At 39.7% G+C, this 15392-nt stretch overlaps 1 protein-coding gene across 2 annotated transcripts in view; it reads left to right on the forward strand.

Moving 5' to 3' along the window:
* Positions 1 to 15392, forward strand: part of rtn4r (reticulon 4 receptor) — a 270401-nt gene that overhangs the window by 36050 nt on the left and 218959 nt on the right. The window contains exon 3 of one of the 2 annotated variants that reach the window (XM_069138316.1): positions 4679 to 6739. In XM_069138316.1, coding sequence (XP_068994417.1) covers positions 4679 to 6060 — 1382 coding nt within the window. In that variant the 3' untranslated portion in view covers positions 6061 to 6739. Of the gene's footprint in view, positions 1 to 4678; positions 6745 to 15392 lie in introns of those variants that run through there. The other variant, XM_069138315.1, reaches the window with a different exon arrangement.

The following is a 15392-nucleotide window of genomic DNA, read 5'->3' on the forward strand; positions in this document are numbered from 1 at the left end:
TCTGCGTGAAATTAAAAGTACAAATTTTAAAAAGTGTTCAAAAAAGTTTAAAGAGACAAATCGGGAGTTGTTTGCAGTAACAACAATGCATGAGTCGTTTCTTTACATGAACAGAATGCACACAACAAAGTGCTTTATGCTTTTTTCTACAGCAGACAGTTTCGAGTAAAGTGTCTGACTGATCCCACTTATCTCAGAGAAGCATGAGCATAGAAATATTAGTTTTAAGTCATTCACCAATCAGGATCACCTACTGAGGAACTTTCTATGAACTTTGATAAAATCACTGGTGTTGTGGGTGTGTGTGTCTGGGGCACAGTTTTACATCATTACCTTCTTTATGCACACTTTATAATGAATTTAATTAGGCAAGAACAATAGAGTTTCCCTGACAAACATGTTGCTTGACAGCCAGTTAACCACGTCATATATTTGTTTCGAGTAGAAAATGGCAAAGAGGAATGAGAGTAGAGCAAACAGCCCATGATGATAAATTAAATTTAACATAGAAAGAAACAGTACTATGATACTTATACAAAGGTGCTACTGTAGAGTTTCTGTCCCCAGCTTGTTAAATGAAGATGCCACATTGAAAAATACAATTCTGCCCCCTAAAAATATGAAGTAAAGTCAATGTGCAGTTTAAGGAAATATTGAAACTACATTCGATTACAATTGATATATCTCAAAAAATGTATTAAATCATTGTCTTTTTTTAGGGATGGAAGGCGATCTTTACATTTTTGTGTTCACTTCTCACCACAACTTTGTGTTTGTGACTGTGTGAGTCTGTGGTGCATCGAGTTGTTGCCCATCACTACTGTCAGCTCAGAAAGTAATTTACAGCTGCACTGGCTGTGCTAAAATTGGCCTCCATACGACTGTCATATTCTATATAGTTTCTTTAAGTTATTGATTTCAACACTATATAAACACAATTTATGTATGCATGGATGAATTCACACAAGATACATGACCTTACAGAGAGGAATCATAACTATATTAAATGCAGGCCTGCCTCTGAGCAACACAATAATGTATAATTTCAGAAGCAGGCCAGGAGGTCCCTCTGGAGAACAACTGTGATTCATCTTTGACAGAGACATCACTTCTACTCTGGGCCAAGGGGATAAGACTGTCATGTTAACTGTCCCGGCCCAATCCCCAGCCCTTCAAAGTAAAGCCACCGTGATGAATCGGAGCCCCTCTGGATGTGCTGTCCCAACATGCCCTCTGTGTTCAGCGCGGGGTTCAGGAGTAGGAGAAAGCGTTTAAGTGCATGTTGCATTAAAAGACAAAAGAGTGCTGAGAGTCTGTTTGGAGCTGCAAACATGCCAGGGACATACACAAATGACTGAGTAGTCTGGCTAAGTGGTGCACTCACACAGCAAGTAAACAAAGCTGTCTGCGCCTACTCACTCCTGTGGACGTGTCTTTGTTGTTGCAACTGAATATAGTATCTGCTAACTACTACTAAGGCACTGATACCAGTATTGTTGCACTGAAGTTCCTGTTTGGTGCTATTATTTATCTATAGCACTGACTGCTTTCATGCCAGATTTTTGTTCCCCCTCTGAATATTACGTTTTCCTTTTTGACCAGAGAACAAAACTCACCTGAAACACATATGATTGGAATTTAGTCATGTTTTTACTTTTCCACATTACTTTAGGTGAGTTGTTACAGAAAGACACAGCAGATTTCAGGTCTGACAGACTATCACACCTGAAGTTGGATGAATATAGTCCCGCTCGGTTTCACGCCAAAGCATGTAATACACTCGTCCATCCATAGTGTCACGTTTCTGTAAACCACGGGTGAAGGAGGTCACATGACAATTTACAAAATCTTGGTTGGGTTGAAGTCGAGGTTGGTTGGATGGAACAAACTTTCATCTGCATGACTGGTGTTTGTGTTCATGTGAAAGCAAAAGTCAACCTGGATTTCTTTAAGGAACATACAGTAAGACATGTACGTGACATATGTAATGTTACTTACGTAAAACCTAACTCGAGCATGATCTTTTCGTAAATCTAATAACGTGGTTTTTGGTGCCTTAACCAAAGGCACCTTAGTTTTTACACCTGGGCGCAGCAAAACGTGACACTGACACAGTATCATCTGGTGGACTGAAGGGTATATTACTTCTTTTGGCCTGATATTGGATTGCAAAGTCATACCTTCACCTCTAGGATACCACCCAGCTACACTGAGAGGACAGTCTCCAGTTTTTGGTAGAAGAACGATATCCATCCTGTAATGTTCCAACCAAACTGTCCTCAGCCACATCAAATGATGCGGACAATTTGATTGATCAAGTAATCACTAATTTATACTGATCACCTATAATTCATCAACATCCACTGTGTTCCTGTTGGAGAGGAAGGTGGTTGGAGGAGAGGAAGGTGTTGACATTATTTACGTTACTCAAAGTTCGAGGGACTAGAAGTGTCACAGGAGAAAACAAAGAAGCTTGTCTCCTCTTAAACAGAGTGATGATTGCTATTGTACAATAATATACCTCTCAGAAAGCAGACCACTGGCAGGGTCTGAAAGAGGGAAGGCAGTGCTCTGAGCCATGTTTTGACACGGGAGATAGGGAAAGATTAAGTGTTGAAACCAAAGCTGGCAGAAGACGATAAGGAATGGATGTTTTCTTTTGGCCATAACCGGGTCATATTCTGTTTGTGTCAACAACGACTATCAGGACAAATTAATGAAAGTTGGTTGGTTTTGTGTAATATTTGCTCCCATTAAGATTTTAAGCAAATACAATAATGTAAAAATGGAAGTAAAAGGGGCAAGACCAGCATTATTAATCCATCAATAGTGTGAACGACTCTTCCATCAGCAGTATACATGTCTCTGGAGTGAAAGGTGAGAAGTGTAACTGTGATGTCATGCAGATATTACTCAGAAATGTCATTGATTGATAGACTGAAATATTAGAAAGATGTCAGGAAGCCATGACAGCCAGATGCCTGTTTGTAACATAAGGTAACAGACCCAGTGTGATGCAGATATGAAGATGCTACTAGTGAGCAAAACAATTATTCGCATTGAGTTGATGACATTGTGGGGTTACGCTGTCATTCAACAGATGCGAACAAAGACAAGACATATTACGTCGAGAGCTGAGGAAACCAAACTTTGACACACAATGCGTGGGTGGAAATAGCCTGTTAATGAATCGACAGCAGAGAAAGGAAAAAAATGAAGACGGCAGAGGAGATACATGAAGCGTGCTGTGCGATAAAATATTGCTATTGTTAGGCAGTGCTGAGGGAAAAGTGCTGCGATGCAGAAAGAGTGGAAAGTCTTGACAGCTTTCCAGTGGCAGTCTGACGGCTGAGCAGGGAGATTGGAGGGAAAGTGCAGCAGAGGGCTGCTGTCAGGCCACACCAGAGCTCCGTTTAACAAGGTCCAGAGATGAGCTGCACCACAGCACATTGCAAGGGAATGAGAAGAGGGAGAGTGAGGATGGAGGGAGGGCTAAGGAAGGCTCATGCATTTTTCCAGAGTCTCACTACCTGTCATGCCTGCAAGTGTGTGATTCTTCACATGTGCATGGGAGCAGAGATTGGAAATCCTCAGTAAGGACAGGAGTGGGAGAGGATTCAGAGATTTGGAGGAGTACCTACCGTTATATGATGACACTAGACATGCCTGTGACACTATGACACCTTTATCTCTACATGAAGAATGTGTGAGCCCCAATAGATACTTCATTCTGACTTCAGCTCTACAATAGTACTGTCAGAAGTGATTGTTTACTCATGGTAATCCAGCCTATTTTAATTACAATGGTATTTTGTAGAAAGCTCATCTGAACCATAGCGGAGGACAAGCAGAAATAATGAATGCGAGCAAATATTCCTTGTTTAAAACATGGATGCCCTCAGGGCAAACACATACACGGATCTTTACAAGCTTCGTTTTGAGTGCTAACAGACCTCTTGTATATCTCATCTTCATGCGGCACTTACAGAAAATACTACAGCCATGGCTGCAAAGTGGAAACTCCAGCAAGGCGTCTGTAGCCCTTTTTCCACCTTGGCCCCAGGCATCGATCCCTTAGCTTGGTATGAAAGCTTATCTCCCACCGTCAGGCTAAATGTCAACCTCAGGAACGTCGAAACACCATTAGTTATGTCCGTCCTATTAGAGCAAGATAATTCCATATAAAAGCTACTCCCCCAATTTTAAATAGGTTTCCCTTCACAAGGCTCTCTTCAGCTGCTTAGGTCTCCATGTGATCAGTGGCAGCAGGGAGGGGATGTATCCCCAGCTCCAAATAATATCACTGCTAAAATGCTTGCTGAATCACCATTATGAAGAGCTATTGAACTATTCTGTAGTAATGTGCTGTACATTACACTGAGTGCAATGGAAGGTTTTTGATTTTGTCTGTTTTGTATTTTGATGTTGTTCATTATCACTGGCTTAAATTGTCTAAAACAAACCGTATACCTACTTTATCTATAGTTGTTTATACCCATGTGCTCCCTATCAAGTTAAATTGCTGTCTGAATGAAATGCACACAGTTATTTGAAGGGTTTATGTATATTACAGCCTGACCTGGATTAATCTATTTCCACAGATTTCTATGACTGAGACTTTCTGTATTTACATACATTATTCACTAATTCATTGATGTCTTTTTGTGTGTCTCCATAGGGGGGCGACTCCTTTTTCTAGTGATGTGGCTGAACCTTGTGCCTCAAACTGACAGCTGCCCTGCCAAGTGTGTGTGCTACAGTGAGCCCAGGCCCACTGTGGCCTGCCAACAACAAGGACTGTTTTCCATCCCTACTGAGATCCCTGTGCGGAGCCAACGGATATTCCTCCAGAGCAACAAGCTGACAGTGGTGAGGTCCACCAGCTTCAGTTCTTGCCACAACCTTACTGTCCTCTGGCTCTACTCCAACAACATCAGCTACATTGAAGCTGGAGCCTTCTATGGCTTGGAAAAACTGGAGGAGCTGGACATTGGAGACAACAGTAACCTCCGCACCATCAGCCCGACAGCCTTCCGGGGCTTGACTAAGCTCCACACCCTTCACCTGCACAGGTGTGGCCTGTCAGAGCTCCCGGTTGGGGTTTTCCGAGGAATGTTCTCCCTACAGTACCTTTACCTGCAGGACAATAACATTCTAACCCTGCATGATGACACTTTCCTGGACCTTGCCAACCTCACCTTTCTCTACCTGCACAATAATAAGATCAAGATAGTAACAGACAACATGTTTCGAGGCTTAATCAATCTGGACCGGCTGCTGCTACACCAAAATCGGGTTATCTATGTCCAACCCAGGGCTTTTAGTGATCTTGGTAAGCTGAAATCCTTGTTTTTGTTCTTCAACAATCTTACTGTCTTGACAGGGGAGACCATGGACCCACTGATTTCCCTCCAGTATTTGCGTTTAAACGGGAACCAGTGGATCTGTGACTGTCGGGCGAGGACCTTGTGGGACTGGTTCAAACGTTTCAAAGGTTCCAGCTCTGAGTTGGAGTGCAACATTCCCGAGTTCCTGGCAGGAAAAGACCTGAAACGACTGAAAAGTGAAGACTTGGAGGGATGTGTAGAAACACCTCAAATCCAGACCAATCTCTTCAGCTCCAAGGCGCAGTCTGGGAAATTCCCATCCACTGAAAGCCCTTTGGGGGACACCATTCCCAGGTGTTGTCTTGGAGATAATGACAAGTCCTCTATCCTGTCCGGAAAAAGTCGCCAAATCACTAACAACCCTCTTAAGGAAAAGGAGAACATGTCCAAGACTAAATATAAGGAGCCAGAAAGAACGAAAAATGAGACTCAGAACAAGCAGAATGATGGACCACTGGGAACCTTGTCCAACACCCTGGACAAGTCTTTGGAAAACCTAAACCCTGACCTTATAGACACTCTGGAATCCTCCACAGCCTCAAACAAAAAGAAAAAGAAGTGTTCCAAAAAACCCAAATCAGACACCCACTGCATCAAAGGCCGGGGTTCTACTTTTCAAGTGCTGTGCTTTCTCTTCATTCCCATGACCTGGATATCTCTAGCCATGTCTTAGGACTCTAATCTCACTCTGAACACAGGACTCAAGAATGTTGATGCTCATGACAATGATACAGAAGATGCAGTGACATCTACAACAGGCAGTGACTGAAAAGCAAGAAGTCACGTTGATCCGACGTTTCTGAGGACAAACAATAATGAAGACATTAGAGTACATTTAACAAAATGGATGCCTTTACAGAACACTACAGATCTAATGTAAATAATGAATTGGTGCCCAGAATTGTTTGTTCTCTATGTACTCAACTGTACTGTGTCTAAGATACACTTTGGACACTCCTCCCTTTTCCCTTTGAGAAGCTTTTACTGCTTAGACAGACCACTGGAAGACAGAAAAAAATGACAAGAACAAAAAACAAATACAGGAAATCAGAGACAGAACGCACATAAAGAATGTTTGGTCTGTTCAATGAAGATAAACAATCTCCCCCCCATTATTTATTCAAAGTCATGCATTTGTTGGGTAATGTTTTTGTTTTTTTTATGTTGCTGAAAACAGATGTTTTACCTTCCCTGATTTCAGTTCTATTTTCATGACAGAAAGGATATATGGGTTGCATTTACCAAAAGAATGCTGTCGGTTTGTTCATGGGGATTGCAACGGAACCATAGATATGCATTTTATTTTACTTGTGTACAAGTATGAATATATTATGAATAAAAGTTCTTATTTCGTAAACCTTGTTGATATTGTGTGGTATTTTCCAGAATGTCAGAACACATCTAGCTCTCGATTGTGTAGATTTGCTGCCTTTATTGGTCTCTTTGGTTGAAAAACTTATGTGGTAGGTTTGAAACTATTATTTAGAAATCTAGAGATCGTTTTGCTTATTTTGCAGTTTTAAAAGACATTTTTTTATAGGCATCTTATTGACTTAATAATTGCAAAAACAGTTAATAGTTTAATTTAAATGATCTTTTGTTGCTGTTACCTTGAGAAAAACAATAGAGACAATTAGTGGACTTCTTGCACTTTGTACTGGCTGCTCGTGAGGATCTTCTCCGCTCCATTGCTGGTGTACGGTTTTAATGAGGTGCAGGGAAGCTACATTAGAGGGGACTTTATTCTAAGATTGTGTCAGCAAAACTGTTCTAAATGAGTACCAAATGCATTTGAATTCACAACATGCATTTGAATTTAGCAATAACAGCAGCTCATGTGGCATTATGTCACACTAACCATAATGAGAGCCAAACAACACCCCTTCTCCCAAACAGATGGTGGGCCCAATGTGGAGCCTTCATTGTTTTCAGGATTGTTGTAGAGTGATGGCTGGCCTCATCCCAAACCTCAGGCATCCAGATTTTGGTTCCTTTTCTCCTCAGCCTCCTCAGGATGTTGGCATTGTGAGGTTTGAATACCTTTTTAAGTAACAGTGAAATAAAGAGCAGAAATAAAGAGACAGAATTAGTTACCCTCCGACTGATATATATTGTGAACTTTTCATCCCCCTCTTTTCAGCTAATGTGGCCGCTTATTTTAAGTTTGATCTTATATTGGTCAATAAATCACAAGTCTAAAAATATGTCACACTGGAATTAAATTATTGGGCCTCTGTTTGATCTTCATTACTTACATGTTTTTTTGGTACATTATCCTAAGGCTTTCTGAAAGATCAAACAAATCAATGACTATGCTCTGATTTGCAATTTAAAGCAAGGTCAACAGCCAACATCAACATCCATCCTTGCAGTGTATTTACAAGTCTTAAGTGACTGCTGCACATGCTCTGTGATAATGTTGAATGAATAGGCCCCAGGCACCTTCATAAAATTCAGAATATGATTAGACCTAGTTTTGTATATTACAAACATCACCACTTCCCGCCTAATAGTGAGTGAATTATTAAACAATGTATGAAAATGATGTTGGAATATTCAAAAAGTGAATCCTCACATCACAACCTTGACTTTGAGAGTAGAACAGACCTGCAAGGCATCCTATTAAAACGTGCTTTGCTTTGTTGACATGGAAAATACAGTATGAAATATTTGAATACAAACTAAGTTAAGCTTTGAAATGCCTCCTTGTCAAACAGCTCCTGTGGCTTCTTGCTGGTGTGTCCACATGGCGAGACTAATGAAGAGTTATATTGTGCACCAAATTAAGTGAAGATCTTGTCAACAGCCCTCCATTTATCTTGCACAAAGTGAAAGCATTAGACGGCAGGGTCCCCACAAATCCCCGGAGCTTTCTATTTTCGTCGATTATCCCTGGAAAGTACGAAGGCTGAGGGGGACCTGAGAAGATATTGATCTTAGTAGGAATCAACAGGGAAAATCAACAAGTGCCCTCCAACACAGTCCTGCTTCTGCTGATACACAGGCACCTGCAGGCTGAGAGGAAGCCGGTAATTGTGTATGACTCAGTCAACCCTCTTCTGTATATTTGCTCAGACAATCATCAATAAAGTACTCCCTCTCTGAGCCTGATTCCCAGGTTAAAGTGACTGTCATGTGCATGAGGGCCTACTAATCCTCCACTACAACTAGACCTGTACAGTAATGTTTCAAAGAGATTGACACGTCTGGGTCAGTGATGACAAAAACCTTTCACTGTATTCCTTACATTCTCCAAACAGATCTGACATATTTATAATATTCACTATAAATGGTTTATTCAAGGTAATTATCACCTCTTCAGAGAGTTTTGATGCAGTTTACCTTTAGTTTTTGACTTTACAGTCAAAAAGTAAAAATTAAATAAAAAATGTTTGCATACAACTGTCTGTCACTGATCACACTGCCACAATTTTTTAATAAAGGTCAACATTTCTGTTCAAATCATAGATATCTAAATATTTACTATTATTACAATAGGCATTTTCTAAGAATTTAGGGCCTGAATTGAAATTTCTCCGTCTACATTCAGTAAAGCTCAAAGAAAAGTATGTTTTTGGACATGTGTGCCTGATTGATCAATATATTTAGAAGATTTGTGACCTGCTCATTCTGTCTCAGCATCCCTCCATTTTGGTTTTCTGTCTCCAAAGAGGAAACCCATGTAAACCAGATTTTAGTTTGAAAATCCTTTTAGAACGCAAAAGATTAAATCACTAATTTTGGTTTGTCATCTGTCATTGATTCAGCTATGATTCTGCTTCAGTGGCATATCACTGCTAATGCTACTGTATGTTCTTCTGTTTATTTTTTTTTAACAAATCACTGCTGCTCTTCTTCAGTTAAGAGATATCATAATTTATTCCACTGCAAACATAAAACCTTCAGTAAAGTGCACTGGAAGAAAGCCCTGTGTTCTGTGACACAAGCCCTTGTCCCAGATTATCACTTAAAAAGCACTTCCCTAATAAAAACATTATGAAATGTCTTGACCTCAAGAGCTACACTTTTAAATTAGCTTGATCAACAGAAGCGTTTCTATTCTGGCAAACACGGGGCCTGAGGATTTGAGACTTTGAAAAAGAGACTCATGCTGAGAGGAAGCTAAAGTTCCTCCTGGCATGAAAATGTTGAACATTTTGCAAGATACAATGATCCACCCTTACAAGTGCATCTCATTCACTCTCCCGATTCCCTCCACAGTCACACATAAGAATTGTGTTTCATGGTCTCTCTCAGGCTCCCGATTCCTGATTTCCATTCTGCTCTCTCCAGATTTTTGTGTGTGATTTCTTTCACGGCTTTTTATATTTTGGCAATAGTATGCAAGCAGAAATGTGGAGTACATTTAAATTCAACATCCACATTTTGGGTATAGTTATACTACACTGAAAATACTTCCAAATACACAGAACTAGCCAATGGAAGGCAGAGGGTCATGTTTTGTGATGTGGTGCTCATCCAGGGCTTCACAAAGGATTTTGTTTCCTAATTTCCTTTATAATTTGGATGACTAATTCCTTTACTGTGGTCCTCATCACTGGAAACCTCACTTTGCTGGAGTTCTACTTCTCATGTCAGTATAGCCACAAAGGTGCATGTGACATAATCTCTGTCAGACTGTAGATGCTGAAAAATATATGAGAACACATCCATCTACACAGAATTGCATTAAGGTGCATAAAGCATTAACAGAGCTGCTATCCGTATCCATGTCTATTTTTGGAGTATATGCAGAATAGTAAGGTGCCTTATAGGTTTGGGACCAAAAAACAGGTGGTTAGGTTTGAGAAAAGATCATGGTTTGACACGGTCGCCACTAAGTTTGGTTTAAACACCAAAACTACCTGGTTAGTTTCAGGAAAACATCTTTAAAATAATGACTTTTACATAAGTAACGTTACTTACTGAACTTAAGTTATTTAACGTACGTTACATAAGTTGAATATGTTATGTTGCTGGATGTAGATAACTTAAAATACTTTAAAGAAATCCACATTGACTTTCGCTTTCTCACATACTCAAACACTGGTTGTCCTGGTGAAAGTCCTGTGTTGTTACATCCATACTCCCCTGATTTACTTGGACATTATCACTTTGTTCAAGCACAATATCCTCTAGTGGATACAAGGGTGTATTACATGCTGTGTCTTGATACCTGGGTACTATTTGCCTGATAACAGGGAGTTTAAACAGTGTACAGGTCAGTTCAGACAAACATTTATACAATGTTATTTTATAGTTTACCTGACAGGATTGCGGAGAAGCTGTAAAAAGTTGTAAAATTGTGTGAAAGTTTTATAATAACTTGCTAAACTTTGATAAACCTGAGGATGTAACTCAAACTGGATGTCCTAAATTGTAGCATTGTTGCAACGTCCCTCACGAACACAACCTCTCTAGACACAGTGATAGTTTTTGATGCACATAAGTGTTACTGATCTATTCTATTCTATTTAATTTTATAATTACAAAGTATATATGTATAGACATTATTTACATCCTCACGAATTGACCTTTTAAAACTACTAAGTGTGTGTTGTTGTCACACCACACTATGCACAGTCACACAGGATTGTTCCGATTTTCTTCCAGCTGTCTGCCAAGGAGACTAAAAACCCATCAGCCTTGGCCTCTTTACAGGACCCTAAAGTGCCCAGTGGAGGCTTCGAAGTCTGACAACTGTGCCACGCCGGGGCCACAACTCCATTTAGGAATGCCTTGAAACATGATGACCTGAGGCTACCGGCTCCTGTCGGACGTCAAGAACTTTCTCATCAGACGGTGCAGCAACTAAACTCCACTTCTCTGTCAGAGTGTATTTCTGGGTCTCAGTCACAGTTTTTACCTTCGTTTTGCACTTCTGAAGGGAAATGAAGTTAATTATGGACACTCCATCTGCAGTGAGGGTCCGGCTGCAACATGGATTAGCATCTTGGCAGGGAATCAAAATAACTACAGGCAATGGAAGAAACTCTGGTGGAGCAAAATAATAAGCAAAGCCAAATGTTGCATGTAGTCAGTGTTCTTCACGCTGCAGCTGACATTCATGTGAAGAATGCTTCCAGCATAATAAACAGCCATTTTTTAATTTCATATATAAAGTAATATCAAATATATTGGTGTGTCTTGAGAAAGAATATTTTTGTTCTATTCACTCTTACCCAACCATTTTGATCCCAGAAATTGAGAAAAATCTGTAGTGTAAAATGTTTTGAAATTGTGGATCTCATGACACACTAAAGTACTCCACATCCATACTCCAAACCCAAACCTCTTTTGTATTTTGATGGAGTCTCAAAACTGCCTTGACTTTTTTTCTTTAGCAAGGTTAAGGCTGATGTTACTAACTGCCCCATCTGAATCAGGCTGAGTAATAATGCGTTAGAAAGGAGAAGTCAAGGATATGTTAATAATAACAATAATAAACTTTATTTGTGTAGCACCTTTCATACAAGAAATGCAGCTCAAAGTGCTTCACAGCAAGATAATGAAATGCCGTGTTCCACATAAAAACAGACACAGAGGAACACCCAAAAATACAAAACCCCCCCTCCTCCCCAAAAAACAGATAAAATGCGCAAGAACAGATCAAATGCGTGAGAAGAGATCAAATGCATATTGCTCATTTCATATTTTGACTATATATTTTGATCTACTTGTATTAAATTTATGCATTTTATCTGTTTCTTATGCATTTGATCACTTCTCACGCATTTGATCTGTTCTTACGCATTTTATAGTTTTTTTTCTTGGGGAGGGGGGAAAAAACAGATCAAATGCGATATAACAGATCAAATGCGTGAGACGAGATCAAATGCATAAGAAACAGATAAAATGCTTAAATTTAATACAAGTAGATCAAAATATATAGTCAAAATATGAAATGAGCAATATGCATTTCAAAGGCGCGGTAGTTCAAGAGCATGGCAGGTGCAAGAGAGCTTCAAGAGTTGCTAGTTAAAGGCTAATGTAAAGAGATATGTGTTTTGAGCTTTCTTTTAAACCTTTAATACCTATTAACTGAGCCAGCTTCCCTGATATCTGCAGGTAGTTTGTTCCACAGCTTTGGAGCGTAGCTGACAAAAGTTGAATTCCCAATTTTCTTCCCGCTGTTGCTGGGAACCTCCAATAAACCAGCAGCAGATGATCTCAGTGTTCTTGAAACAGCATAATTAACTAAAGAGTTAGAGATGTAACTCAGTCCGAGCCCATTAATAGCTTTGTATGTGAGGAGGAGGAGCTTAAAGAGATATGTGTCCTGTGTCTTACAGGTGGCCTGAGCAGCCAGAACTGGACTGATGCTTTTCTCTTCTCTTGGTTCTGGTTAATAATCGAGCTGCAGAGTTTTGGATGAGCTGATGTCTCTCTGTTGTTTTCTTTGGTAGGCCAGTAAAAAGTGCATTACAGTAGTCCAGTCAGCTAGAAGTGAAGGCATGAATCAACTTTTTAGCATCTGTCTGATTTATAAACGGCCGCAGCTTGGCGATGTTTCTAAGGTGGAAAAAAAATAGTTTTCGTCACCTTGTTAATGTGGGCCTTGAAACTTAGATCAGAGTCTAAGATTACAACAAGACTAGTTACCTCTGATTGTACCCACGGAGTTAGATGCCCCAGATCTTTTTCTACGATTTCTCTTTTTGTTTTGGGGCCGATTAGGAGGATTTCTGTTTTATCCTCGTTTAATTTGAGGAAATTATTGCTAATCCGTTTATTTTTTGCTAAAAGACATTCAGGGATGGAGCACATAGCTGCATCATAATTTGGTTCAGTGGCGATGTACAGTGGTGTATCATCTGCAGAACTATGATAAAGACCAGTTGGGGCCATGTGAATGTTGACTTGGTGGATATTTCTTAAAACAAATGGATGAAAAGTGACATTAAACAAAAGTGTAACTGCCAAAATTCAAATAAGAAAACAGAGCACCATCTTATACCCTCTTCATGGGTGGTGCTTCAGCCCTGTACCTGGCACAGAGGATTCATTGCATGATAATGCAGCGCTTTCCTGCAACAAAAACTTCCAATAAAATCACAAAGATTGTAATTTGTGACTTTCCTCCAGAATGGCACAAATTCTGCTGTGATACTCCTTTATTAGCAGGATAACATAATTTGTCGGTGCACATTACTAACTGCTAGAATTAATGTTTGGTTCGGCTTTGATTTAGTTGGGTTAGGATAAGAAGCAGTTTGAAATAAAATAATGGTATTATAAGTAGGAAATCAATAAAGAAACAAACTGTGGTCTCCCATGGCAATGTCCCAGATTTTGTTGAACTATCCCTCCCAATGTGGCTGTACAACATTAGGCGACTTTCTTTGTTCATACCAACAGACAAGATTCTGCAGGACAGTACACCTGGCCCAAAACCGGACCAATGTCCGACACAATGCCATAATAAAATAAAGAAGAGGAACTGGACAACTGGTTGTAGGATGGAAGTCAAATTTTTGGACATTTAAAACAGCTAGTGATATAAAAGCTATTGATTGAAAATTGTACAAATAGGTTTGTAAAATGAAATGTCTACTTAGTTAACCGGCTTACCTGGCAATTGGCACCATGTTACCTTTGAGAGCTTTATGTTACTCACCATTAATTGCAAGAAATGGTTTACAATAGTGGAGAAAACATCAGAGGGAAGGACATGATGTGGTAAAAAGAAAACAGAGAAACTAGCCTGACTACCTTGTGTTTGTGGTTATCTCACCAGGTACCATAATCCAACAAAAAGCCAGGCAGTAGTCATTATATCACAACAGTACCAATGACAAATGTTTTTTGACCTCGATGGTAACGAAGGTGTACAATATATAGGCCTACAATAATTTTGACCACCGTTGAGAGCGTACCAGTAATTGTCTAGTCCCACTTTGCTGTCTTGACACACCTTATTTCCTCATTATTATTGTTCTTTTGTTCCTGCTCTATGGTAACATTCCTCTTTTTTTCTCCTCACTTGTATGCATGTCTACAGACGATAAGACACACTTGCTTAAACACTAAATTAACCGAATATGTTATTTTCAGTCCAGCCAAAGTCACACAAGTCACACAACCATACAACCCTTATCCACTATTGCAAGTGCACTTGTAATTTTCCTGTCTCTCAGTATTATTTTGTCCCTGTGTAAAAAATAAACAATTGACCCTTTTATGATGTGACAGTAAGAGTTTGGTCAGATTTAAGCACAAAACTATCTTGGTTTGTTTCAGGAAAAGACCAAATTTGGGCTGAAATACATACTTTTCTGAATGTTAGAGGACCTCCATCTATCATCCATTCCCTGCAAAAGAAAACACGATAATTTACTGTAAAGATTTAAGAAAATAATTGTCAAGCTGATTTTTTTTGTTTCTTTTAAAACTGACACGGTGAGAAGTCTTAATTGGAAGAAAGAGAATTATGTCTTCATCCCTAATACTCATCTTTAGATTTCACATAGCAATATTTACCCGCGTAAACTTTCTTCAAAGGAAGTGAGCTTTGCAGCAGCATAAACAACGATTGCCTGCCTGTTTCTGGATGTCTCTGTATTCACTGAAAATGACCCGCCTCCAACTCCTAATGCAAATTCTATCAGACGTTCTATGTCTCCTCCAGAAAACACCAACCTTTGATCACAAGTAATAAGACATTTTTTCCTTAGCTTCAGCGAATGTGACTGAAATATTTGAGTTCATGGCTTGAGGCGAAGGCTTATATGAGAAAGTTTAGTCCGCTCACTGCAGAGGAGTCCCAGACTCCGACAGAGGGTCTAAAAGTGTTTGCCTTCTGTTCTGCATACTAAACGCTCCAACACTATCATGCTCCCCTTCTATCAAATCTCACTCCATTTCCCTCTATATTGCTGTCTATTTATTTCTGTCACTCTCTACCTCCTCCCTGCTTGCTCACCTTTCTCCACGAGCACACACCGGCTATAATTCATGTTTGGAGAATCTCTTTGAGTCGTATCTGAAGCAGCAGCGATTTGAATA

This window comes from Embiotoca jacksoni, unplaced genomic scaffold, assembly GCF_022577435.1.
Source record: "Embiotoca jacksoni isolate LCO1_2020_lvr unplaced genomic scaffold, fEmbJac1.0.p SCAF_8, whole genome shotgun sequence".
NCBI lineage: Eukaryota > Metazoa > Chordata > Actinopteri > Embiotocidae > Embiotoca > Embiotoca jacksoni.